The sequence below is a fragment of the Pagrus major genome, chromosome 6, assembly GCF_040436345.1.
Source record: "Pagrus major chromosome 6, Pma_NU_1.0".
NCBI classification, from domain to species: Eukaryota; Metazoa; Chordata; class Actinopteri; order Spariformes; family Sparidae; genus Pagrus; species Pagrus major.
The window spans coordinates 25415994-25443193 of record NC_133220.1 but is presented as its reverse complement, the minus strand read 5'-3'; the positions used below and the strand labels follow the sequence as shown (position 1 = coordinate 25443193).

Below are 27200 nucleotides of genomic sequence, written 5' to 3'. Positions count from 1 at the left end.
CACAACACTGTGCTTATGCCCTTGTTAGGTTGTTAGGTTTAGACACAAAAACACTTGATTAGGGTTGAGAAAAGGGCATGTTTTGGCTAAAAAATGGTTTTGTCACAACAAACATGGCTGTAAAAGTCCCAACGTCTCGTTAAAAAATCTGGTTGTCTGGTTATGTTCAGAAGCAAGTTGCTAACTGTGCCCAACAGGCCTGTTTGGTGCTGATCAGTGTGCAGTGGGTTTTGAAACAGAAAACACTATATAGCTGTCAAGGTGAACCAAAACAATAAAATTGCAAAACCTGCCCAGAGGTGATTCTTGAGTCTGTTGGTGCCCATAGCAAAAATTCCCAGCAGCGGGCCCCTCCAGCCAGCCTTCATCACCATTAGATAATCTGACACCAACGACAAATATATTCAGTTTCCAATGTTCACATCTGTAGACTTTACTAATATAAATAACACTATGAATTATTGAATAATATTAATAACTGACATCATAAGGCCAGTGATCGTCAACACATAAAGCATTTTGAGGCAGCAGCGGTGCACGGTATAGTGCCTTTATGGGAGGTTTATAATTGTCACTGCAAAATGTGCCAATATGAGTGGCCATCAGGGCCCCTTTCCCCACATTTCTGTGGCCCCAGACATTTGCCTGGAGCTGCAGATTTAGGTGATAATTCTGTGCTGGTTCATCACTCCCATCTATATCATCACCAGGCAGCTGCCACCAAGACAAAGTAAATCAATATTTTTCAAAAGAACTACTTTCACTTATCACTCTGAGCACTCATCTCCAAAGAGCTTTAATTTCCCATGAATTTACATCAGTTTATCTTCCACTGAATCTGCTTTAACAACCATAATGAATGAATGCAAAGATGACAAGAGATAAACAAAAAAACAACAACACAGGATTCCCCTCATCAATGGAGACAATGGAAAAAAAAACATCATGTACACTCTGTTGTTACTCTGAATCTAGCTGGCAGTGGGCTCCAGCTCCTGGGTCCCTGCCACTGATCAGATGTGTATGGATGGATGTGATGAGGATGTTACATCACTTGCAGTGCAGCCAGACGCCAGCAGCAGCATCCAGCTCGGAGGTAACGCGGCGCGCAGACCCAGCTGGCCATATTGTGCACCAGCTCTCCGCAAATCGGCTGCGTCACACCTAAAAAGCCATATATCAGCGTCGGAGCTCTGAAGCCAGCACATCGGGAGATATACGCGGTTTGAAAACGCTACTGGTAAGTGTTTGGATGCGGTGAATCACATTTTTCTTTTGCTGTCACGGTGATGCATCAGTCCCATTATGTCGATGCCTTGCGTGTCCTCTCCTGCGCTTTTGTGGATAACAGGCTTTCTCGTGGCCCACAAAGCGCCTCATGCACATCGTTTTTTTTTCTTTACTGCTGTTTGCATGTGTGGGGAAAAAAAACCCTACACAGAAAAAAATCCGATTTGAATTGAATGAAACACTTGTGATTCCTTGGATGCTGAGATTGGTCGTTAATGCCTCCCGTTGAGCGGTAATGAGCGTGTTTACCCCCCTCAGGCTGGTGGATCTGTCGCGCAGGGAAAAATGGTTAAACTGGGGAATAATTTCAGCGAGAAAAATAACGGGAAGGTGGTCTCTGAAGACGGGTTTGACACCATCCCCCTCATAACACCATTAGATGCCAGTCAGCTGCAGTTCCCTCCACCAGATAAGGTAAGATATCACCTATTATTGAGAGCCAGGGGGCCCTTTGTCTTTATTTCTGTAGTCCTATCATTACAATTAGTCCAATTAAGCAGGTGAAAATGAAGGACAACTAATTGCTTTGGGGTTAACAACGTTCATGTTACAGATCTATTATCTCTCCATGTAAAAAAAAACAATACAAATAACCATCCCGCTTCTGTGCTCTCTAAGCTGATTGGATCCTCTCTCATGTGCTGTGCATGTGTGTGTGTGTGTTATGTGGTTTTTTTTCTACCAGGTGGTGGTGAAGACAAAGGCAGACTATGACGGAGAGGGCAAGAAGGGGAAGCTACGATCTCCCAAAATCGCAGAGTTCTCAATAAGCATCATCGAAGGCGTCTCCGAGCGACTCAAAGTAAGGAGAGCGTCGCCTGTGCGCTTCACCTCCATCTCCAGCATCTCTCACACTCCTACACGCATGCATATGCCCAGAGAGCGGGCAGCTGTCTCCCTGCAGCTCGGGACATTTGTCACCAATACCAATCCGAGTTACAACCCCTCTCTGTCCAGGCCATCCTTCCTCTTACCCGTGTCCTCCTGTGCGGCCTGTCATCTTGCCGGGCGTACACAGGGAGACATAATGCACAATGATTCACTTAACCCCGCCCTGAAACTCTCATTAATTCAGCTGCTGCCATGGCGATGGCCTCCAAACGCTGGCATCTTCTCACCGCCCCCCCTCTCGGCCACCAGATGTGTTTAACCGTTCACATCATACGTAATGATCCAAACATATGCTCACGTGGAGGGGAAATATCAAAACACAAGGCTGCCCTTGCCCCCCCCCCCCCCACTTGTTAGTTGGCCTACTTTAATATTCATAAAACTAAATGCAGACTTGTGAAATGCTCTCACTCCACAGTCAGAATCAACAGATGAAGCCTCCTCTGTGAGGTGCGTCAAGTTCCCTTCAGTAGTGGAGCTTTAGTTCTCAAACATCTGAGAGGCGAGGAGGCACATCACTGTCTCAGAAGACACAGCTCGGGTCCTCACAACGCTGCTTTGAAATGCTGCAGGCAGCCCCCCTTTCATCGCAGATAGTCTCTTTCATAATCTCCTGTTGCTTGGCTGTGTATGTGTTGCACCGTCTGCAGGATCCGCACAGACACACCAAAAGAATATCGTCTTATTCACATTGATGCGTGCTGTCACCCAATCTTAGCTGTGCCAAAACACAGTACAAAAAGTACACCTGGCTCCCGATCCAAGGAAATCCTCGAGGATATTCTGTCAGCCACAAATCAATGTTTGCTTCAGGATTTCACTGTTTTCTCAGTCCACCACTGAAGGATGTAACGGTCTCTCCGTCTCCCCACAAGCAAAATATCATTCCTATCGACTGATATAAATAACTGGAGCACACCTTGGGGCTCAACATCTTCAGCGGCTATAATGAGGCGATTTCTCCCACACCTTGTCTTCCCCCCACCCCCTCCCACTTCCTAGAAACACCAGTAGCAGTTACATAACTCCCCTGGGAGGTGAGAGCCGGGCTGTACAGATGGTCACACAAGCCATTCTCCTGTTGAGTTACTGTATGCAGAACATCCTATAAGCCCGGACCGGCTGTTAGTCACTGATACATACATCCACGGATTTGTATATACATCAGCCTATTGTTCAATCTGCAACATGAAGAAAAGAGGAAATAATCACAAAACAATTCAATTTTTTGTTTTTGTTGAAGACATGGAGATTTTTGGTGTCCTTTCACAGAGGTGTGACACAGGTGTTGTGCTGCTGATGTCTCCTATAGGTGACCCTGCTGGTGATCTGTGCCCTGGCCTTCCTGGTGTGTGTGGTGTTCCTGGTCGTCTACAAGGTCTACCAGTACGAGCAGCCGTGCCCCGACAGCTTCGTTTACACGGTAAACACTCATGAGCATCATCCCTTGTGACCCTGCCTGACACTGATTTGTTGATGAAATAATGATTTTCATTATATTGTAACCAGAGTTAACCAATGTTCTTCAGTCTGTGAAGCATTTGATAGCCTATATAAATGAGGTTTATTATATAATAATTATGCCATAAAGATAAACCAGCAGGCAGCCAGACACCATAATGGTGTTAATATGACAATCTGCTGCAGTGAAGTTAAGCATTTGCAAAATCTTCCCTCTGAATATCTCTGACACTTGTTTTTCTGTTTGTAGGCATGATCTGTAATGAGAAAACTTTCTATGTGAAAGCAGCATTTTGGTTTCTTTTTGAATAAACTTAAAGGTCCTATTTGACACTTTGGGATGGCGGCTGACCCCTCCTACAATCCCAATGAGTCAGTATTTGACGTGTTGGGGCGTGAGACTCAAAAATCAACTTTTCTGACAAATAACACCTTTTGAAAGGTGAATTATTTAGCAGTAAAACACACCATTGCTCAGTTCAGTACACTCAGGGGGCTTTGCTGAACAAATAAATATTGCTGTGTAATAGATGTTATTGGGTTATTATGGATTTTCATGACTTCATGACTCTTTTCCATTCATGATGCCGTTTCAGTACCTTAGCATTTTAGCATAATGTTTAATCATAGACCTAGGTTGAAGACAAATGACCGCAGTGTAGTTTGTTTATAGCCTAATGTTAGCTTTGTACCTCTGGTGATTTCAATCACATCCCAAAAAATCAGAGACCATCTTGCTGAACAAAATGTAACAAAGGTATCATAAACTTGTGTTTGCCACGGACATTATTTTCAGCAATAATCCAAAATCCAATTCAAAAATCCCATGGGCTTTTTGCTGAGGGAACCAGGGCGATGCTAACTTTCAGTCTAGCCTTGAAAAATACATTATCCCTACAGCACTCTACTGCGAAGCTCAGTGGCTAATCCAAAAATGGGCCAAGGGAGGAGCGTGGGTGGAGTTGAGGTGTGCGCAATGAAGCCTGGTTGCTGATAGCTAGCAGGACAGCTAGCGGCTGGCTGTTACTCAAAGTGCCCATGCCCTTAATAATGTATACTTGAAGGCCTACGTATATAATTTAAATATGATTTTAAACACACAGTTGTCACGAACTGGGAAATTAGCTGTAGAGACTACAAACATTTTTTAAACCAGGCTGTAAATATGTTTATTTCTGCTGTAAAGTTGGGCATTTTAACATGGCTTGCTTGAGAAACTGCAGTTTTCATGTCATTTTAAGCCCTAGAGGTTGTTGCTTGGTTCAGTGAAAGTTACAAAGCTTTTGTGTAAAATCGGACTCATTTTCCGTGTAAGTGCTCTCTGGTCTGTTTTCATTTAAAGCAATATATTTCACTCTTTCTTTCTTTGTTTCTCAGAATTCAGTCGCACTTTCCTGAATCATAATTTCGTCACCTTGTATGTTGTCTCTCATTTCACATTGTCTCATCTTGGTATATTTAATCTTGTTCCCCTCTCTCTTTGGAGCAGCAAGGTCGCTGCATGCCGGCTGGGATGTATGGCAACTACCCCCCTCAGGGCCCTGGGGGCCGCGGGCGCCTCTTCACCCTCATCAACCACTACAACATAGCCAAGCAGACCATCACCCGGTCAGTATCACCATGGATGACCATCATGTCTGAGGAGAAGGTCACCCAGCAGGAGACGGAGACTGCCCAGAAACTGGCTTAACCAACCTAGGATCAGGAGTTGGCCTCACCTGCTGCAGCAAAAAATAAATAATAGGGTTGTGCCATTCAAGCAAACCTCAGAGTCCCAGGGCTTTCTGTGGGTGAAAAATCCACTTTTCTCGCCTGAGGTGCTCTGCTGCCTTGTTGATGTAGTATTTTGGTCGGCTGATGTGTACTATGGCAGAAAATCAGTGGAAATTTTGAGCATGTTTTCAGCTAAACAAGCCTTACAGTGGGGTGGATTCATGGTTTGTTTGAATAGCATATGTTATTATTTATTTTCACTTGAAAACAGAGTGGCAATTGTGTAAAAGAAAAAGCCACAGGAATACAGACACACACTCACTGTCTTTGTACATACACATATGTAACAGAACTCACTTTAGTACTCACATTGTGAAATGACTGTGAACCATCCCGTGTCTGCGTCGCTTGTTTTAACGCACATGCACGCACGACTCCGAATCCGTTTGCTTTAAACCTCTTTCTTATCAAATACATAAAGTACTGATAGCGCATGTCAGACCTCGTGAGGTCCAGCAAGTGGTACATTTCTCATGAAGCGACAAAGTTTGCAGCGTATTTGCAACTGAGGTCATCTGTGTGAAAATATTTTACTGTTCATGATGTTGTGAATAATTGAGGCTCGACATGAAGGAAACCTTTTAACCAGCGAAAAAAAATATTTTAATTGTGTTGTTTTGGCACAGCTCATTCTGCTCTCTGCATTTAGTGCTGTTAAGGAGTTTTTAGTGTTTGATGCATCAAATCTTTTGAACCAGCATTGATGATTGTCTCCATTCATTTGAACTCATGTGAACACTGTGTGCTTTTCTTTGCCGGCTACATGAGACTTACTTATCATTTACTTTTCATAGCATACATTTGATGCTACTGTATTGAATGTTTTTGCATTGCTAGTGAAGACACTGTATTGTGCAATGCTTAGCATTGATTAATGTCACCATTAAGGCTGTAGATGGCCGTTGGTAGCCATCACAGCTACTAGACTTAGGTTGATGTAGTGGAACAATCTGACAGTAGTCGCTTGTCCTGTTGCTTTTTTTCTGTATTTGTCATTAAACTTAAACTGTCACAAATTATGTACCTTTTTCAAACAATGTAATGATAACCATTAAAGTGCATTTGCTACATAGAAATGTTAAATGAAAACTGAAATAAAGTGCCCACATTTCACACCAATGTCCAAGTGGAATCTGTCATGAACTATTTCAGGAGTAAATCTTGTCAGTAATGCTGAAACTCCCTCAGTACAGAAAATAAATACATTGAAGAGCTCAAGTTCCCTTGAGTTGAGATCAAAGAAATATTTCTAAGCGCTGTAATGCTTGAACTACAATATAGGTTAATCCTAATAAACAGATTAGGCAGAAAATATCAGGAGGCTGTGTGAGTCAAATCCCCTGTCGGCAGCTTCCTGTCTCTAGCTGACATGAAGTGAGACAGGCTGTGGCTTTCTGCTGCTCTTGATGTTATCTGAAAGCTTGACATAATATGAAATGTATCAAATGTTATAAATGAGCCCCTGAAGTAAAGACAGAGGATACAGAATTTAATTAAGAGCATTGCTCAGTTTTACTAGAAATTGAGTGGTGTGTCAGTACAGTTACGTTGTGATAGACATCAAATTAATTGTTGCTGCTGCTCATAATTGCCTGGGAAGCAAAACATTCTCAACATTTGACAGTTATTTATAATGAACAGTTCATTAAAGGACGTTGTAAGTTGTAAATGTGTTTAAATAGTGTGAGACAGCAAAGTCAATGTTAGCCTGCACAGTATCCTCTAGTTTTAAAATCAATGTTTCTTTCAGTCAGTCAGACAAGAACAGTTGCAACCAATTATCACTGCTTTTAGTGATGGAGAAAGACTGACTGTCCAAACATTCACACACATAAAGTGGACACAGTGCGCCATACAAAGCTCGCCTCCATTGAAGTGCTTTTAAACATCAAAAATAGACAATTAGCAACAGGAAAGAACAAACTTCTGCCTCCGCTCGAACACAGAGTCTTCTTGAAGAACACTTCGTACATTAGGTCCAGCGTGGTCAACTGTCCATTCAGTCTCAGCGTTTTCATCGCTTCTTTTTTAGATAACCAATATGTGCCAGAGCCAGATGGCTTCCTGTTGTATAGAGTCCATGCTGGCTAGTTCTGTTAGCTGTCGTACCAGTCCAGAAAGAGGAGTGAGAAAGAGCACATGACCAGGAAGAAGAGGATCCATACCCGGAAGCCGGCGTTGTTTTTGATTGCCTGGTGATAGAAGTAAACAAAATGACATTTTACTGGACTGATTTATGAAATCATCCTAAAAGCAAAGCATAAAGTAGTTGAAGTGGCTGTAGGTTACCTCTCGTATATCTTCATTTCCTTCTTTGACGTTTTCTGTAGCACCAACAACCAGCTGATGAATACTGTCTATCTCCGTTTCCTGTCACGGAGAGTGAGGTGGACAATGTGTTTATGTACAACTCAGCGTTCAAGTGAACGAGTGAATGAAAAGGAAGGTTGTCTGCTCACTTGTTGCAGGACTTTCTCAGCAAAGATCTCCTGCAGTCGAGAGATCTCCACCACCTTCCCCTCGATTTGCCTGTCGCAACCAAAAGAAGCTCATTAAATATTACATGAAAAAAAGTTTGCAAAGCATATTTAAGCCCTTCCAGATGACTTTAGTAATACAAGGGCAGGTAATTTTCACCTCAAGACCTCAGATCAATCGGGAACAAACGTGTCAGTGATTTTCTCTGTCAAACAAAGTAATAATTTTGTCTGCAGACACCTATGTCCCTGGGTCATTTTAATCCTGTCTGAATCCACATCTGGCATATCACATAATTGTTGTCTAGCTCACCTGGCATTTCAGTCACTGTGGCGCTGTAATTACTTAGTGGGAGGGGGAGTGACATTGTGTAACACATTAACACAAGCTCTGTTCCTGGGGTAAATCATTTTGCTGTTCACATCACTGATTTACAATACTGATGTGTGAACAGAATGAAATGACATGAATGATATCCTGCGGTGATGGGCATGTTGTTCAGAACAGTAATGTGTGCTAAGCGGGACTCACCTCACTTCGTCCACGAGGCTGTTCATCTCACTCACAAGCCTCTGGTTCTCCTGCTCGAACTACACAAAAACACACGCAATAATAAAACACGTGCGTAACTAGAAGTTGGCATATGCTGCATTATCTGAACACCAAACCCTTAAAGAGGTATATGGAACAAAAGGGAAATAGTAACTGTGTATTTTTATGAGAATATACTTGTTATTTCTATAAGGATAAGTAAATCAAAAGTCCAAATTTGTCTTTTATCTGAATTGCTACAAAATAATTCTCCCTAAAAATATCTTCAGTAAAGCAGTATATGTGTAAATCAGTCCCAATGCATGTACACGTCATCCAAGTGTAGCTGTATGTTCACCAGACACACATGAGTCATACAAATCTACATATACTGAGAGACATGAATATTGAATAATGACATCTGAGATGGCACACCATCTGGATCTCCTCAGGGGAGAGCTCGTCCTCCACTCGGCTCTCCTCCCACAGGTTGACAGGGTTCTCCACGACCTCTGACACACTCTTCTCTAAGAGACGGAAAACAGACAACTTTAAAAAGTCTTCATGTATCAAAAACTGCCAACATTTACTCTGTCATTCCCTCATTTAAACACAAAGGAATGTAATTTCTGCCGTTAGGGGTCGCTGATTAAGAACAATGAAAACAAAAGACGTCAGCGTAGGATCATGGGAGTTGTAATCTTCATTATTAAACAACCTACATTGCTGATGAAAATCTGATGGAACTCAGACAGAAATGTTCACAGACGAGGAAATCTATTACATTTTTGTCCACATTACATTAGTCACTTCCTTCCTTACTCTCTGACGTATGATCTGGTGTTCCCCAAAAGTTATAGCGGCATGTGACAAAAAGAAATGCACTGTGACCTTGAATTTCTCTGGGTGGACACCATTTGGGTTGATTTAAGCACACAATGTAACAAAATATATAGCTATGGTCAAGTCGTTTTTAGACGTTTTATGGTGAAAATGTTACATATTCTATCTATTATTGATCATTTAGTCGTTAATTCTCTCTGTCAGGGAGAAATATATTCTTGTGTGGTTATTTCGATGAATTTATATAGATTGGATTGCCTTGTAGTCACTTTACATTTCTCCACATTGGACCTAAGAGAAGTCAGCGTTGAAATACTGAAGCAGCGAGTGAGAATTAATGTAATATAAACTGTACAAGTGTGGTGATTAATCATTATCTGAGACATTCCTCGCCTCATACCGTGGGTGTGCACTCTCAGTGGAGCTTTTAAAAATGGCTCATTACATGAAGATGTGCTTCTCCAAGCACATAAATATTATTGTTTGAGAGATTCAGTGGTAAGGTCAAAACAAACAGTCTAAACATTACGCAGCCAAAGGCAAATGCTGAGTCTCTATATGTTGAGTACAGCTTGAATGTTTTCCTCACACATAATGAGACATTTCTTTATTATTAAATGTAGTGACAGCATTAACAAATATAATTGCAATTACATGCAATTTTTAAGTGAAAATGAGGTCAATTAAAAATGTGCTTAATTTATTGTGGTGCCTTCAGTTTGCTTCTCTTTTGTGATAATAAAGTTGAGGAAGCTGTGTCTTTAAGCAGTTTTCATGGTTCGCTTAATAATCCTGTTAACGCTATAATGCCAGTGACGACAATTTGCTTTTTGATTCACTGCTATCAAACCAAACCAAAACCTTTTATTGTCAAAATTAAGCTGTAACATATCATAATGTCATTAGAAATCAGTTTTAAAATTAGAAAGGCAATGCCACTGTTGCCAGTAAAGGTGGAATGAAGCTGAAGACATGTGTAGCTTTGTGAAAAGCCAGTGTTCTCAGACATCTCATCTAAAGATTAGTCACTGTGAACTGTGAAGTGCATCCCTACATGTTAACGATTCCCTCCACCTGATGGTTTGGATTGCATAAACCTGCAGAATTACAAGTTAATGGTTGTGATTTAATCAAAGCAGGAACAATGAGTCATCGGGCATAATGGTGCTGCGCTGTGGCATGGCACATTTCAAATTAGAGACTTCAGATGAAACACAAAGATCAGTCCTGCCGCTATAGAAATGTGAGTAATGGAAGGGAGCACTTTTTATATAATGTAGAGACAGTTGTAGACAACATACAGGTAATAATTAACAATTCATCTTTAATACATGACAGATCGCTTTACTGTCATTCTTGTATGACTGTTAAAAATAGTATTTTTGAGCAAATGTAACTTGAGTGTTCGCTTTTATATTTAGAAGTTGCGGTGCATTTCTATCACAAGTCCCATATTTTCTTGACCGGCACAGAATGCAAAGAAAAAAGCACTTCACAGGGCACAGAAATAGCAAAATACACCAAAATACCAGACCAGCAAAGAACAAGTCACGGTCAGCAAAGCACACACATGTAGCAGGGCTTTTTTCTGTTGCCACAGAAATACAGTACAGTGTCTCAGGGGACTCACTGACTTACCAGAACTTTCCTCCTTGACAGTCTTCTCCTCTGTGGGCTCCACCTCCGGCGTTTTCACCACCCGACTGTGGTGCTCCGGTGCCAGTCTTGACCTGAAATGACAGAGCGAGGGGTTATGTGAGTCAGGAGCTAGTTTTTAAAGTCACTAAAACGAGGATAATTAATAATAAATGATGTGACTGGGGTATGCACAGGAGCCGATACTCACATCCTCTTCTTGTCCACCATTCGCTTGACCCTGATTGCTCTCTGCTCAGAGTACACCTTACATACTCCTTAAAAACAATCAAAAGACACATGATGTTTACATCCTGTTTGCTATAATATGGCTTCAGCGATTTCAGGTTTTCAGTATTAGTACAGCAGCCCATGTTGAACCCAGTGCAACCAGCCTGCAGGGCTCAGAAGCTACTCCCCGAGCCAGTAAATGTCCTGAAGATAATCAAATGGATGCATGTAAAATGGTCCACAGAGGACAGGCTATAAGACGTATGCTGTTTGAATTGTAATAGGTTGTATGAATTCACCTTTCAGATACGTTTCAATGAGGTCCAGCACTGCCCCTCTGTGCTCCTTTATCTGGGCTGATGTCACCTGCTTCTCTGCTACGGGGACAACAGCAACACATGCACTTACTGAAGACAAACTCAAAGGTTTTGCATAGTGCCAAAAAGTAATGACAAATCAAATGTCCTAAGTTTAAAAAAAATTCAATCTAAGTCGTATCTTTTATATATGGTGCGCAATGCAAGACAAAACTAGCATCACCTGAAAGCATATTTTACATTCACAATAATATTTGTAAAGTAGTTAATGTGCTGCACAATAAAAACATGCACACACCTTCATTGCGTAGCTGCTTGATGGCCTCAGAACATGTCCTCATGAAGATCTGAGCATCCTGGTCAATCTGGTCTCGCTCATTGTCTGTCATACGTGTAAGATCTGATGAGATGAGACTGTCAAACACACAAGAACAATCACAGTTAGTTCATTTGACGGATATCTAAACAAAGTCTCTATTCATACCCTTATTAAGCATTAAGTGAGGCAGACACACTATCCCATCACTCATGGGGCAGACGGGCAGGGAAAACCCTGAACAAGTCTCTTGATCAAACACTTAAACTGAAACAATCTGAAGAAACCTGAACAAACTCCACACAAAAATGACCCTGACTGTGACTAAAACATCGGACCTTCTTGTCGTCAGGTGATGATGAGTAGCTGAGCACTTGTCTGTCTCCCTCTGCTGGACTCAAGATATACCTCAAGACACATGAAGGCTGGTGATGACTCTACTTTGGTGTCAAGGTGGATTTGGCAGGTTAGATTGGATTGTAAAAATGCTTGATTAATCAAGAAATTATTGCAAAGAGTCCCAGTATAAGTATACGTTGAAATCAATATAGTAAAATTCTGAAGCTGAAACAAAACAAGTCAAATTGTTTTCATATCAGTCAATCAGCCAGTCAATACATTTTCTTTATATCCTTGACTTTTGGACTGCTGCCTGCACATACTGTAACAATTCATTTAATGTCCCATTGGGCTCTGGGAACTTGTGATGTGTCACTATTTTCTGACATTTCACAGACAAAACGAGAAAATAATCAACAGTTTTACTCCCTCCACCACAGAGGTTATGTTTTCACCTGTGTCCGTTTGTTGGTTTGTCAGCAGGATTACACAACAACTACTGAACACATTTCCAAGAAACTTGGTTAGAGGAAGGGTCCAGAATAGACACCATTAACTTTTGGTGCGGATCCGGATAAAGGGACGGATCCAGGAAGTCTCTCTTGCTTTCTTTAACATTGCAAGATATGGTGTTTTCAACATTTGTGTTGATCCTAGATCTGGTGAGCTTTATTATAGTAAATATGGGCCATCAAGTTTATTACTGGATTAGGATTGATTGAATTAAAGGGGACTGCTGTGCCTTGGCGAAGGTATACGCTCTACTGACTGCCATTCTAGTTGATGATGAAAATAACCAATAGCTGCAGGAAAGAACAATGATGCAGTTATGAAACAGAAAGTTGGACAATTCATCCTTTACCATACTCATGATGACACAGAGAAGGAATTTGTTTAAGATCCATGTTATAACATACTTAATTCGACTATATGGAGAAAAAAAATCTTACTGCGCTTAATTTGAAAGATATAATGATGGTAATATGATTCATGATAAGTGGGAATGAATAATTCTTGCAACACATTTTTCATTTTAACTAAAAAAAACCAATTACAATCATGATGATGTGACATTTGTTGGAGTCTCTTCCAAACACACAAGCTCTCTTACAGCTGGAGAACAAGAACTGTAGGCCAGGGCATCTCTGCAACACTACAGTACTTCATTATGATGCTTTCCTGTCACACATTTAACTTTATCAAAAAAGTGCAGCTTCTTGCAATCTGAATATTGAGATTTCAAAAACATTTCAATTAATTCTGCAGCCCTACAGGTTACCACCTCAGCCTTTATACTTATTCCGTAGCTATGGTGTGTAATGATGATCATCTACACTAATTCTTTAAACACTTAGTGTATTCGGAATAATCCATAGTCCCTAATTATTTTGTCGGGCAAGGTCAAAGTGCTAAAAAACGGAGTTGATAAGAAAATTAGAAGACAGGAACGGCTCATAGCACGGTAGACGAGACTTGATAACATACCACCAATGACTCCTTGATGGATTTTCCCACCATTAAACAACACTGCAGTCCACCCACTGCTAATGTTGAGTTAATGTGTTCTCTTGAGGTTTTATCAACAAAGTTAACAAAACATAGGCGACTCCACACACCCACACCTACAAAACACAGAGGGGGCCTTGAAGGGAGGAAGGCCTGGATTAGTCCCAGGGCGTGATTTGTTCTTCACTCGGCTGCAGCTCAATTATTCCAGACAATTAGACTGGAGCCTGCCGCTACGGACCACCCTACTCGCTGCTGACCTTGTGCCAGCAGACGGCCCCTGCAGCACACACACATACACTGTGGAGACATATTTGACGATAGCCCTGACTCCTGACCTCTTCTGAATTCTGTCAGAATCAAAAAAGTGTTCGTCTCTGCTCCGGCCCCCGCTGCAGCCTTGAAGGGTTTTTACCGCTGCTGTTGTTGATTGTGGTGGATTACACTGTGACTGTTTGCAGAAGCTTACCTTCCAGCGCTCACGTAATCTTTCCTGTGTTGTAGCAGAAAGTCTTTGAGCTTGGTGATGTTTGTGATCTGCCAAAATAAAGGAAGAAGAAGCGTTACTTGACTGCATTACCTTCATATCAATGAGTCTCTTTAAATGCCTCGGTTGGTCCTTCAAACACCATGTCAACACGGCTTAAGAAAGAGGTTTTAGACGTGTACCAGGAAACTATTTTCTCCTGACTACATTTAGACTGAGCCAGAGTAAATGTATAATTTTGTAGTTATTGGATGTGACAGGCGACCAATGTCCGTCCATCCTCTCTGTGTATTCTCAATATTTGCTTTTGACAATTCATCAAGTCTGGGACATACAAAAATCAAACCTGCAATTTCCTCGTCAAACAGGGCTCATAAATAAAACCATGAGCGGCAGCATACAGAGCACTGACAGAGCCATCTCTAATAAGCTTTTAAATTCACTGTTGCTATTTATCACCGAGAAAATGTCCAAGTGTATGTGTGCACAGGAAAACCAGAGGAAACTTGGTTCAATCCAATATTTGCTCCTGTAATTGGGTCAAATATTAAAAAAGACCAAATTGCTTCCCTGTCCGCGGAGCTCTGCTGGCAGGGTCCAAGTGGCTGTGAATACGCACACAGCGGGCTCTGTTAGCTCCAAAAGAAGACAGAAGTCAGACAAGCTGAGGATTGAAAAATGACACAATGAGTTTGACTGTGACAGCGACCCCAGAGCGTGGGAGATTATTTTGATAGCGTAACGACGCTGTCTTCGGCCTTCAGCTTTTTCACTCTAACAACCTCAATTATCAAATTGCCTTGGCCTGTGAGGGGTAACCTGGCACCAGACGTCTAATAATGTCTCCAAACATTCACTCCTAGCGTCATGGTGACCCGGAGCAGTTTTTTTTATATGAGCTGACGTTTGAAAAATGACAAGTTTTTCAATGCTGAAAGAAGGTGTCAAGATAAACAGAGCTGAGCAATTTGTTAGAGAGCAAGAACTCCGTCTTTGGTTTCGAAGGTAATTCGGGGACGAATGAGGCTGCTGTGGGGCACAAACTGGGGCTGTTAAGGCAAACCAACCCTTGTAATAACACAATTATTTGAGGTCAAGAGTTAATTGTTGTTCAGAGCAGTGGAGCTTAGAGGGAGGTTCAGGGGAGAAGAGAACCTTTCTTATGGTTCAAAGTCTTTCAAAACATCGTCCGTGTTTTAGTGTCCAAGTGAAGGAGGAAACTTTGAAGTGAGCTCCTGTGAGATTGTTGGGTATTTACAAAACTACCACCACAAAACCTGTAATGAATAAGATGGTTTCTATAATGTCCTGAGTGATCTTGTTGGTTGCAGGTGCTTTTAAGAAAATGTATAATAATGTTTTCTTCAGCAATTAAATCGTGTTACAATACGTATCTTACAGTGGAGAGTTTTTCATCCAAAACTGCTTTTTCTGAGTATATTAATATATATTTTGTGAACCATTAAATTGATCAGCAACTATTCTAGTAGTCACTTAATTGGTCTGAGTAATTTATTTCAGAAAAAAAGTCAAAATTATCTGATTCATGCCTCTAAAACGTGAATATTTTCTGGTTTCAGTAAACTGAATATCTTTAGTGTGTTGTGGACAGAACGAGACATTTGAGGTCGTCATCTTGAGCTTTGGGAAACACTGATCGACACGTTTCACCATTTTCTGACATTTTATAGCCCAAACAACTAATTGATTAAAAATTCAACTGATTACTCGACAATTAAAATAACTGTTCGTTGTAGCCCTGAATCTACAAGTTATTAGCTTCTTTTTCAAAATACAAAAATGTGAAATTAGCTGTTATCTGAGTGGTATCAGCCATGAGAAGCAGGTAATTATTGGTTATTGGTATCGGCTGAAATAACTACATGTTGTGCATCCATAGACTGGACTGTTTGTCAGATAAAACAAGACATTTATGGCATTACCTTAGGTCCTGGCATTTTTTTTATTTTTGCTGACATTCTATCAACATTTAATTGATTTAACAAGACAATAATCCGTACATTAATGGCTAACAAAAACAACCATTAATTGCTGCCCCTGTGTCCTCTGGTAAAACTCCAGTCAGTTACATAAAGGAGCCCTGAAGTTTGTCCCTATGCTTGGCATGATGAGGTGGTTGTCATGATGTGATCTTGTGAAGCCGTTGACTCCACTATCCCCTGTAAAATCAGCTCTGGTGGTAAAATTGTTATTTATTGCCACAAAAACCACTCTGGAAGCACACGTCTGAGTTTTAGTAAATCTCAAGTTCTCTTTCCTTGGCCTGCCACAAAGTGGAAAACATAACCTCTCACATGGCGTGACTAATTGATCTTTTACTATAAAATACATCTTATGCTTGCAATTAGCACTTGGCTTTAGACTTTTATTTATGTACAAACTATATTCACTCGCAAAACTCCATCTGTACTGCACCTTTTTGACCAGCAGGCAGTGCTAAATCCACAGCATTTAAAACAACCCGTAATGAGTGGGAGGCGTGTGTGTATGTCTGTTGCGGGGGTGCCGGGGAGTGTCAAGAGTGCTGCTCTGGGGGTTGAGCTGTCTCCTGTGTGTATACATTGGAGCTCAGATTCCCAGCACAACCTCAAGGGTTTGCAGGGGGTCAGAGGGATCAATTGCTCTTGTAACTTAAGACCCTAAAGAGCAAGTAATTCCTCAACAATGAGGAAGGGGGTGGCCTTGTGCATGCGGCTCACCGTACATATGTGTGCACGCAGCTATATGTGAGTGTGCATGCATGCGACCGCCATAGGTGTGTGTGAGGCAGGAGGAGACAGTCTGTCGGGCTACATCTAATCTCGTCATCATCAAAGACCCCCACTTTACCTCCTCACTTTCTCCTTCCCCCCTTGCTTCCCTCAAGCCCCGATTGAGCCCAAACAAACCATCAGGGGGGATTATTATGAGGAAGAAAAGAGAAAAGGCTTAGCTGGCAGATTTCTAAAGGGCTTTGGATGGCTCTTTGTTTTGTTAAATCCAGGTAACTGACAGAATTCGTTGATGACTGCCCTGCTTTGGTTTAAGCCCCTGTGTGTCCTGACCGTGGGCTATCCATACTGACGCCATGCCATGTTGTGTTTAGGTATGTGAGGATGCTTCAGCGGAGAAGACTCTGCCGCATGTTGATTTTATTATCATGTTTATGTCTGACTCTCTAATGGGTTTGTCTTCTCATGTCTATTTGCAGTGAGAGCGCTTCAGTCGACTCTATAAACAAACAAAAAGTAGCATCAAAGAAAACTTTCAAGATCAGTCATGAGGACGGTCCCTGACCTTTTTTTGAAATGTGCTGAAGTTGAATTAATGTGTTTTGATTTTTACTGGATAATTTATTTAAATTCAAAGCCGTAGTAAGCAGCGCTTGTATACAGTCTTTGTGTTTGTTCATTTTTGATCATGCAGGTCAGACGCACGGATACAAAATGTGGACTTAAAGAAACAAACACTGAGGCACATCAGTGGAGTATAAAGCTGAGACAACAACATAGCTGCCACTGTGCTGTAAGACTGTGCCACATCTTTTTTTTTACAACAAATTCAAAGCGTTTAAGAAGAGCTGTGATGATTATAATATTTCATAACTTATTATGTAATAAGTTGGCAATTATTTTGATGATTAATTAATGATATCAGTTGTTTTTCAAGCAGAAAATATCAAATAATTGCTGGTTCCAGCTTCTTAAATGTAAGCATGCGGCTTTTCTCTTTTCTAAATGTAAATGAAGAGTCTTCGTGTTTTGGACTGTTACTTGGACAAAAAAAAGCAATTTAAAGACACTTTGGGCTCTGGTGAATTGACATTTTCTTTTTAAATTTTCTAGACTTGACAATTAATTGCATAAATAATTGCTGGTTGCTGTCCCACTTATTTGTCTATCACAATCTGAGATCTTACCGAGGCCGACCGTGAAGGTGACATCACCGTTGAGACAGGTCTTGTAGGTTTTTTGTGTCTTGGACCAAATTCAATGGAAACAATGTACACTGCTCCATTTTGAGGCAACTTAATCAGGTTTCAATAATCAATTTAATTAGAAACAGATGTATTGGCCGGGCCCGTCACATGTAACTCACACACACAAAATATGGTCACCGCCACAGTACACAACATAAATGGACGATAACAGAGGCAATGTTGACGGGCAGGTGTGACACCAAGTGACAGATCAGAGTCAAACAGATAAACCTGTTGATTTTAAAAAAGCAAGATTTGATCTATTGTGCAGTGTGTGTTACGATTCTTTAATTATGTAGTACTGTGATGGTACTGGCTGTGATTCCTGTGACATATTTCTGAATAATTAGATCATGTTTGAAGTCTGTTTATCAGGTAAATCAACAGGTTCCCTCCCTCTCTCTTACTCAGTGTTTCCATCTAATAGTATTGAGACAGATTCAGCTGTATGCTAGTTGTATTAAGGCAATATACAATAATCGACTTGCCTGTCTCACAAAGCTTTGTCAGTGTATCATCACCTGCATTGTTTTTGATTTCTGTCAAGTTAATTGAGCTGTGTGTGCTTGTAGGTGAACGGGATATGTCAGGTCAGGAGTTTCAGCTCAGATAAAAATTAATTACAAGCATTAAATATGTTAATTAAAAAAATGGATATTGTAGTCATGGTGGCTAAATGGAAAACATCACACCTGGAAATAGATCTGTATCTTGTGCAACTTTGCCATATCTCTAACATTTAGGAAAACAAATACAGTTCCTGACAATAGGCATAACAAATAAAGCTGGATATAAAAAAAAACTTTAATAGAAAAGAAAACCAAAATCATCATCAATCTGACAATGACAAGGACATTTAAGGAAAAAAAAGGGTGATGACAACTATTAATCCAATATTATGTTGTGAATTATAATATGTGCAAAATTATAAGTTCAGAAAAAGATAACATGACATCTTTCCTTTATTTCACAGATGAAGAATTTGTTTTTGTCTCTTCTCCAAATCTCAGAAAGTGAGGTCATATAAACAATTGCTGTGAAGATATGACCCAGAGTAACTGTGCATGTAAAAAACAGCCTATCGGCATCCAATATGAATAAACCCATAATATCTGACGAATGGAAAGAGAAGCTGTGAGCAAATTGTGTACATGTGGAAACAACAAGACATCTCAGCTTTGTGGATGACAAACTCTGTAAGACTTTGGGTTTATTACAAGCACAGAAACAAGACTTACAGAGTCTGCACCTCAGAGGCAGCAAGCAGAGTAACTCTGCCTGAAAACAATCTTTTTCTGTTGACCTCCGCCTTAAACATGGTTTTTCATCTACTGTAGATTAATGGTGACAACAACTAAAAAGTAAACAATATGTTTACTGTTAGTTTAACATTATCTGCTTTAGTTTAGTTTCACTTGATGCGTTTATTAATGTGAAATGATGACACATAATTAATACCCCATGTCTGATAGCACTAACCTCTGAATCTACAACAAAAAGAACAGCAGACTATTTTAGAGGTAAACACATCTGTTGCAGTTTCATGGTTCGGACTCTGTATTTTGGAGTGTCAGGGTCAAGTATGCAGCCTGCCGTCATGTGTATTGGTAGTATTTCAGTGATTGTAAATCACAATAACTACAATTGCCTAATGACAAAAGCCTGACAACGTTCTTCAAAAAGCGTCAACAGCTGCTGCTTTGGTTTTGCTGCATGTTTAAATGTTTAAATTGAGCCTCAACATTACTTTTGTTCCACTTAAACTATTTAGTCTGCAGAGTATCTGGTGTCCATCTCACCATTTAGAGTTTGACATTCATCTGCAAATCCCCGTTTCATCACTTTTTCCTCTTTCATTTTCATTTTCATGAATCATGCAAAAACATTTTGTTGCACGCAGTGAAACAAAATCTAGACTGTGCTCAGGCCTGACAGCAGATGCCCCAAAATTCAATTTGCCTGGCTTTCATGGGAAAACAGCGCAGAGATTAGGCCAACTGGTAAAGAGACCATTTAGCAGCACGTTCATCTCAGGGTGATCCCTGCAAATCACTTCCCCATGGGCTCAAATACTGCCTGAGTACAGTCTTAGCTTTGACAGCTGTATGCAAGCAAGTTTTTACCTTTTTGCCCAAGTAGTTTGTGACTTGATGAGTGGGTTTTTTACTCTTCGAAACATTAATTGGACCTGTGTAAGGCTATGTTGTCAACATTCCAGGAGGTACATTTTAGCTATATGACAGGCTTTGTGCATCTACCATGAACAGAGGCGTCACAATTCTCCAAATCATTGATTCGATTTTCGACTTCAACATTTTTTGTCAGCACTGACGGTGATGCCATCGTTAGACCATTATATCAGGATTTGTAAAGATCAACAGATCATTGGTTTTATGCCCTGACAACTGTCGTTTACATTTTCAAATTCTACATTAAAATTAAAGCTGCAAGCAGCGATGAACGGGCCCTCGCAGGCCACGCGGGTCGGGCCGTGCTGCTCCTTACCCGGACCCATTGCCCCGTTATTGTGCGCGCATGTCTTAACTGATAGCCAAAAAGTGGTTTTGTGTTGATAATAGCGCCACCTGCTGGTGATATTTGGTGTGTGAGTTACAGATGCCAGTCTATACCGGCCCAATCAGTTTCATATCCATAAGTGTTATGGTGTGGGCACAGTGCCAATTATAAAATGAAACTGCCACCAGAGCGCCACCTAGTGTCAGATCGGTAACACTTTCATCAGCTGTCCTCAGGAGGCCATTGGCAATCAGTGTACCAAGTTTCGTGTTAATCCGACCAACCGATGTCGAGATATAAAATACTTCAATTTAAATAGCGCCACCTAGTGGTCATGGGCCAAGATTTTGCACAGAGCCTTAGGGGCTAATGGGGAAGTAGTATCCTGAGTTTCACGTCATTTGGACACACCAATGTTGAGATATGCAACACTTCCTGTTGTGACCCAAATCCACAGGAAGTTGTTATTTAATCACTTGAGTATTCTTTGGCGTATCAAAATTCTTTTAATAACTTTTTGTCAGAAGGGTCCACTGATGCTGTGTGCAAAGTTTGGTGAAAATCGGTGAAATTGCCTGGGAGGAGTTGGAAAAAGTAGGTTTGCGACATTTCGCGAGCTAGCGGAAAAAACCGCTAGGCGCAAATGGGCGTGGCCTATATCAGGAGATTCAGCAAGATTCACTGAACGCGTGGATATAAGGTTTTTGAATGTGCGACAAAGTATGTGGGAGTTATTAGGCAAAAACGGTTTGTGTTGATGATAGCGCCACCTGCTGGTCATTTTTGGTGTGTGAGTTACAGGGGCCGGTCTAGACCACCCCTGTCAATTTCATATCCATAAGTAATATGGTGTGGGCACAGTGCCAATTATAAAAAGAAACTGCCACCAAAGCGCCACCTAGTGTCAGAGCGGTCACCCATTTGTCAGCTGTCATCAGGAGTGCAGTGGCAATGAGTGTACCAAGTTTTGTGTTCATCCGACCAACCGATGTCGAGATATAAAATACTTCAATTTAAATAGCGCCACCTAGTTGTCATTGGCCAAAATTTCGCACAGAGCCTTTGGGCCTCATGAGCAAGTAGTAGCCTGAGTTTCACGTCATTTGGACAAACCAATGTGGAGATATGCAACACTTCCTGTTTGGAACGAAATCTGCAGGAAGTTGTTATTTAATAACTTGAGTATTTTTTGGAATATCAAAATTCTTTTGATAACTTTTTGTCAGGAGGGTCCACAGATGCTGTGTGCAAAGTTTGGTGCAAATTGGTGAAATTGCCTGGGAGGAGTTCGAAAAAGTAGGTTTGCGACATTGCGCGAGCTAGTGAAAAAAACGCAAAGCAGAAATGGGCGTGGCCTATATCAAGAGATTCAGCACAATTCACTGAACGCGTGGATATAAGGATTTCGAAGGTGCGACAAAGTATGTGGGAGTTATTAGCCAAAACGCACTTTCCTTGATAATAGCGCCACCTACTGGTGCACATTCACAACAACAACAGATTATAAAATTTTTCGCCAAGCCTAATGACTTTGCCAAATAAAATCGCGTTTTCATTCACATTCAGGCAGTGAAAAATGCGATCATTTTGGACGAAGGAATAAAATAATAATAATAATCATTCGAAAAACAATAGGGACCTCGCAGGTTCCCTGCTCGGGCCCTAAATATATCGGAATTTTACAACATCAGCTTGACTTTATCCCGGTGTGATCCCAGGTTAGGATTAGACAAGTTAAAAAAATACTGACTGAAATTGAATAGTTCAATTAAACAATGAACAACAAAAGATAGAAATTCAGTCTGTTATAAAGTTTGGTTTCTCAAATCTGTCCCAAGTAAACCCTTTTCCCAAACAAATCCATAAAGGATCTCTGATAAAGAAAATAAATCCAATATCTCAGATGCTGTCACAGTAACTTCAGTTACGTCAGTTTTTTAGTCTTCATGCAAACAGTACGTGTTGTCCACAATTGTGCACATAATTCCCTAAATGGTTGACATTAATGACAAGTCATAAATGTTATTGCTGTGTATCATCTGCTTTTGTCGCTGCCCATAACGACCTGTTAAGATCTGCTCCAGTTTCATCTAAATGACAGCACCAATAGGATCATGAAAATTATCCTATAAAATCATTTCAACTTTCATGTTCACAATCTGACATTATCTGGGCTGATAAAGTCCACTGTATACCCAAAAAACATGACTTTGATGATATTGCAAATGTTTAAAAAGCACTTTAGACTTTGAAACTTGATCGTCACCAACAAAAATATCAAGTAAGCCAGACTCTCTCAGAACTAAATGTTTTGAGAATATACGAGTATACTATGTCAATGTGAAAGTTGTCATAAGGAAGAGCCCCCCGCCCTCTAACAGCACAACATACTTTTAAGTGCTGGCTGAGGGCCACACTTTTCAGAGTTTCTAAGAAAACACTGTGAGAAGGAGCCAATTTTGGAATACCAATACTAAAGACACAACGGGGAGCCAGGCACTATTTTCTACACACAATTTACCAATTTTAAAGTGACCTCCTCCATTTAAACTCGAGAAGGGCAGCATGCTGCGGATAGAGAGACGAGGTGAGCGGTGAAATGGAGATCACAGTGCCCCAAACCGACCCCTGTTAGGTAAAAAGATTCCCCTGACCAAACCCCACCCTGTAAACACTGGCCCTCTTATTAGTCAATCAAGCCTTTTTTCCCTCATTGCCTTGAAAGAAGCTACATTTCCTTTCTCATTGAGAGGCTTTTTGAGAGGGAAAAAGCCTCATAGGACCACTGTGTATTTGTCAACTTTGATGTTTTCTTTCTATTTTTGTGAAGCTTCAGTGGGAACTTGGAGAGTTATGCATGTCTTGAAGGGCACCCACATCTGTTGTGCATTAGGTGCCGGCCGTCAACATTGTTACTGGGGACCTAATTTAATATTTTCTCTGTTTTGATCTTCCACCTTTAATCACTGGCTCTTGGGAGGATCGGCTTTCCCCAAGAAATTGTTCGAGAGCCGAAAGAAAATGTTATTGCAGTGTGTTTATGGAGTCATACATGTGAAGAGGGGACTCTCACAAAAAAATGCCGCCTATTTCAGACTGTACAGAGGAGAATGGATAGTTGAGTTGTGGGTGAAAACCGCAACATAACTGTAAGCAGTCAGGACATTCCAAACTCGCAATTTCAATTTCTACAAAAGCTGCTCCACTGAGATGGTTTGAGATTATATCTGCAGCGCGAGGGAGACAGCAGTAGGGGGGGAGGAGAGCAGAGGGCACACACCGCAGGATAGGTTTGGGTTTCTTTGAATCAGCACCACTGCTTTTATGAAACCACCATTTCTAATATCAATGTAACAGAACATAACAAAAACCTGGTTGTGCAGAGCTGCTGCGACCGGACTCACGTTTGCTGCAGACTGAAGGTTGGAGACATCAGGTACAACTTAGAGTCCTGAGTCCCCGAGGGAAACATAAAGTGGTTCTTCAAGGTGCCTTTGAAGAGGTTTGTGTTCATGATACTCATGTCAGGCCAAGGACTTCTGGCTGTCAGACTTCTGGCTGACATGGAGCAAAGCCTTTCAGTTGCCAATGATCCATCTCCGACTGCCAACCATTGATGTCTCTGCATGTCAATGGAAGAATACAATTTAAGATGTTTTGGGAAGTTTCCTGAACTAATTAAACGCCAATGTTGCCCTTCCAGCCAAGCTTTTAAGGTCAGTGTCCCATGACAAGTGGTTTTTCAGCAATGTATTAAAGGCTGTGTGAAATTTTCCTACAACTAAATCAACATACAATAAGCTAATTCTTTCAACGGAGTTAATAAAAATTTCCTTGCTGACAATGTAATTGTAACCTATAGTTGAATGCCTGTTTTAATTAGTTCAAGACATTTTAAGTAAACTAGCCAGGTCCTTTCAATCGAAACTAAATGAGGAGAATGTTTTCCACTATTTTTATAAGTAATGTTTCGGCTTCGTAGAAATTTAGATCACATTTGGGCAATTTTCCGGATCAGGTCAAAGCAAAGAATCCAGGCCTGTCAGTGTTGGGGTAGAAGCAGCACTTGGACCTGACAGTTGGCACAAAATATTCTGGGCCAAGAACTGCTCAGTCTGGCCAGTTGGCCAATGTTTTTTTTTTTTTTTTCAGACAACTTAGCTTTTGTCTTCCCAGATCTCAAGGAGAGCAGTCATATATTCTGAACTGCCCACATTGGGCAGGATCTGAAAAATTCCTGACCGAGGTTCAAGTATAAATAGTGGAATTTTTATGAGTTCAATGTTATTTTAGTATTCTTTATTTCTCTGTGTACAGTCGATGACTTTTTGTAAGTGATCTATCTTGTTCTTTGCAGCTTTTATTTTATGCAGCTTTTATTCATGTCTACTTGAAAATGACAATTGATTACTGCTTGCCATGATATGTTTACTTTTTTCTGAAACATAATGTTCAAGAAGTATTAGTTTGAACTATGTACAAACAGGACCTCAGTGACTCAAAACTTTGTGAGTGGGTTAAGAGAGGAACTATTTCGCTAAAATGGAAGGAGTCTCTGTTTGACCTCTGATTTTCTCAAAAAAACGTTAATCCGATCATCTTCACACTCATGGGTGTAGTGCTGAGGACCAAAGGAAGTATCATCACGAGTGTAAGGTAGTTTGTATGAGCAGTTCTCAAGAAAGTTGCAAATAAGAAACATCGCTCTGCAGAGTCGGAGAGTTCCCACATTTCTAGATGCAGCAATACGCAATACACACGCATGAGTTTATAGGACAGTCGGGGGCTACCTCATACCCAGAGCTATGTAGAAAGAGGGTCAGGGTCCTCCGTAGGTCAATGATATCGCTGGAAGCAGCACTACCTGAGTCTAAACAATCAATTCCTTCCTGCCACTGCACTGGTAAATATGAGCAGCAATGTGCACAAAACATGTATGATGCATGAATTTCTGGTCAGAAGCAGTTAGGAGCAAAACCTGTGCCAAAGATGTAGAAATATGTGCCAAAAAGGCACTCAGACCAGACATTTCGGCCAACTGTAAAATATTTAATGTCAAGCCATGTCCCATTTGCTAGCTACAATTCCTGACCTTGACGCTAAAATAGAGGGCAACATGCAAGATGACGGCGGCGGCCAAACTGGCAAGAATGATGCAGTGAAAGACAGACAGAAGAAGGCCGCTGTGTAAAGAATGGCTCTTTGGAAAGCTACTTTGTGTTTGATACATGGACTGGCAAGGCATCCAGTAACCTGGAAAAAGTAAGTTTAAGTTTATAGAAAACCAGTACATCACTAATACAGTTCGAGGAAAAGTAATTTTCTTTTGGTGAGCTGTAAAATACAAACAAATTTGCAGGGAAATAAAGCTCCTCCTTGGACTAATATGATCAAAGTTTCTGGTTTGAATGAGAGCTCTGAAAATGACTAAAGTATACACACAGTGAAGACTATATGGTAAATATTTGCCCAGTATAACACCGTGAACTTGTTTCTTTTCTAAGATAATAGAAATCATATTTCTGTATTATCAAATAACACAATACAGGAGCATTTTACTAGATGCAGTTATGTTGTCCTCTCCAGTGTATAACACTGTTATGTAAGAGGGTGTAAATAGGAGGCTGCTATCACATCAATTCCCTCCAAAAAAATTCACATATTGATCAATATAATTCTACCGAAGATCATATAAAATTGTCAAATGTGAGAGATAGTGCCACACCTTTTATATCACTGTACTTATCCTTTTATTATCTCTGGGTGTAGTATAGGCAGTACTCACAATCAATAAGCATGACTGCTTAATGGCAATAGTGCATTTTCATATGATTATAGTATCAATGGGGTTAAATGCCTTTATTTTTTAATTGATTTCATTAGCTTGATTAGCACTGGTTAGCTTTTTTCTGAGTTGCCAGAACATTTACTTTGTCATCATATATTATAACACAAACATATACTGTTATTGTATCCATGTTCCCCATTCCTAACTCCCATTTAATTAATGTTGCATTCATCAATTTTTATAATGATATATACTGTATACACACTGCCGAGAGAGGCCTGGCTAACTATGAACAGCTGGTACACATTGTACTAAACTCAAGCTTTGACTTTCAGTTTGACATCACCGAGCGTGTCGGAGAATTACCCAACGTGCTGTACACGTTTCCTTGGCTTACTGCTGCTTCTACAAAACAGCATGAGCAACAGTTTCACCACAACAGTGCAGCATTTAGCTGTCATCACAAGTAAAGTCAGTTTGTGTCGATGCTAGCACAGTTAGCTAAAGTTAGCTTGAGGAAACACTCACCACTTCTTTCGCCTTCGGAGAGAAGCCGCTCTTGGGTCTGCTCCTCTTGAAAATCTCATCTTTGGTAGAGTCAAAGCCTATTCCTATCGCCTTGTTCCTAGTTTTTACTGTCTTGACGCTGGCTTTGAAAAGTAAAGTTATATCCACAGCCATGTCTGTGCAGCTGCAGCGCAGAGGGACGCCTGTAAACAAACTGACACGTCACCAGTTGAGGGCGTCATCATCCTGCGACGCTGTGGATTTTCCCTGAGACGGAGAGGAAAGCCTTATATTTTACCTTAAGGTTTTAT

General features: G+C 40.7%; 2 protein-coding genes across 4 annotated transcripts; one reads left to right on the top strand and one right to left on the bottom strand.

Moving 5' to 3' along the window:
- The first annotated feature begins 1575 nt into the window (after positions 1 to 1575).
- LOC140998801 (neuronal vesicle trafficking-associated protein 1-like) lies at positions 1576 to 5332 on the top strand. Of its 2 annotated transcripts, XM_073469185.1 has the most exons (4): positions 1576 to 1704; positions 1976 to 2092; positions 3494 to 3604; positions 5132 to 5332. In XM_073469185.1, the coding sequence occupies exons 1-4, from the start codon at positions 1576 to 1578 to the stop codon at positions 5330 to 5332; spliced, it is 558 nt and encodes a 185-aa protein (XP_073325286.1). The 2 variants fall into 2 exon arrangements, with proteins under 2 accessions (XP_073325286.1, XP_073325287.1); XM_073469186.1 differs by lacking the exon at positions 1976 to 2092.
- A 1571-nt stretch (positions 5333 to 6903) lies between these two features.
- Positions 6904 to 27098, bottom strand: stx18 (syntaxin 18). 2 transcript variants are annotated; one of them, XM_073469143.1, is made up of 11 exons: positions 26911 to 27098; positions 14081 to 14148; positions 11749 to 11864; positions 11433 to 11510; positions 11114 to 11180; positions 10906 to 10997; positions 8860 to 8951; positions 8425 to 8483; positions 7875 to 7944; positions 7705 to 7785; positions 6904 to 7607 (listed from the first exon to the last, which is right to left on the bottom strand). In XM_073469143.1, exons 1-11 carry the CDS (start codon positions 27061 to 27063, stop codon positions 7512 to 7514), a joined length of 972 nt encoding a protein of 323 aa, XP_073325244.1. In that variant the 5' UTR covers positions 27064 to 27098; the 3' UTR covers positions 6904 to 7511. The 2 variants fall into 2 exon arrangements, with proteins under 2 accessions (XP_073325244.1, XP_073325245.1); XM_073469144.1 differs by having other exon boundaries at positions 11433 to 11507.
- Between the last annotated feature and the right edge of the window lie 102 nt (positions 27099 to 27200).

Excerpts from the sequence above, each read along its gene's own strand:
- LOC140998801 (XM_073469185.1), top strand. The coding sequence starts at position 1,576 with ATGGTTAAACTGGGGAATAATTTCAGCGAGAAAAATAACGGGAAGGTG. Across the intron at positions 1,705-1,975 it reads AGTTCCCTCCACCAGATAAG|GTGGTGGTGAAGACAAAGGC; the intron begins GTAAGATATCAC and ends TTTTTCTACCAG. Across the intron at positions 3,605-5,131 it reads CCGACAGCTTCGTTTACACG|CAAGGTCGCTGCATGCCGGC; the intron begins GTAAACACTCAT and ends TCTTTGGAGCAG.
- stx18 (XM_073469143.1), bottom strand. The coding sequence starts at position 27,063 with ATGGCTGTGGATATAACTTTACTTTTCAAAGCCAGCGTCAAGACAGTA. Across the intron at positions 14,149-26,910 it reads CTCCGAAGGCGAAAGAAGTG|ATCACAAACATCACCAAGCT; the intron begins GTGAGTGTTTCC and ends TTATTTTGGCAG. Across the intron at positions 8,484-8,859 it reads CCCCTGAGGAGATCCAGATG|TTCGAGCAGGAGAACCAGAG; the intron begins GTGTGCCATCTC and ends GTTTTTGTGTAG.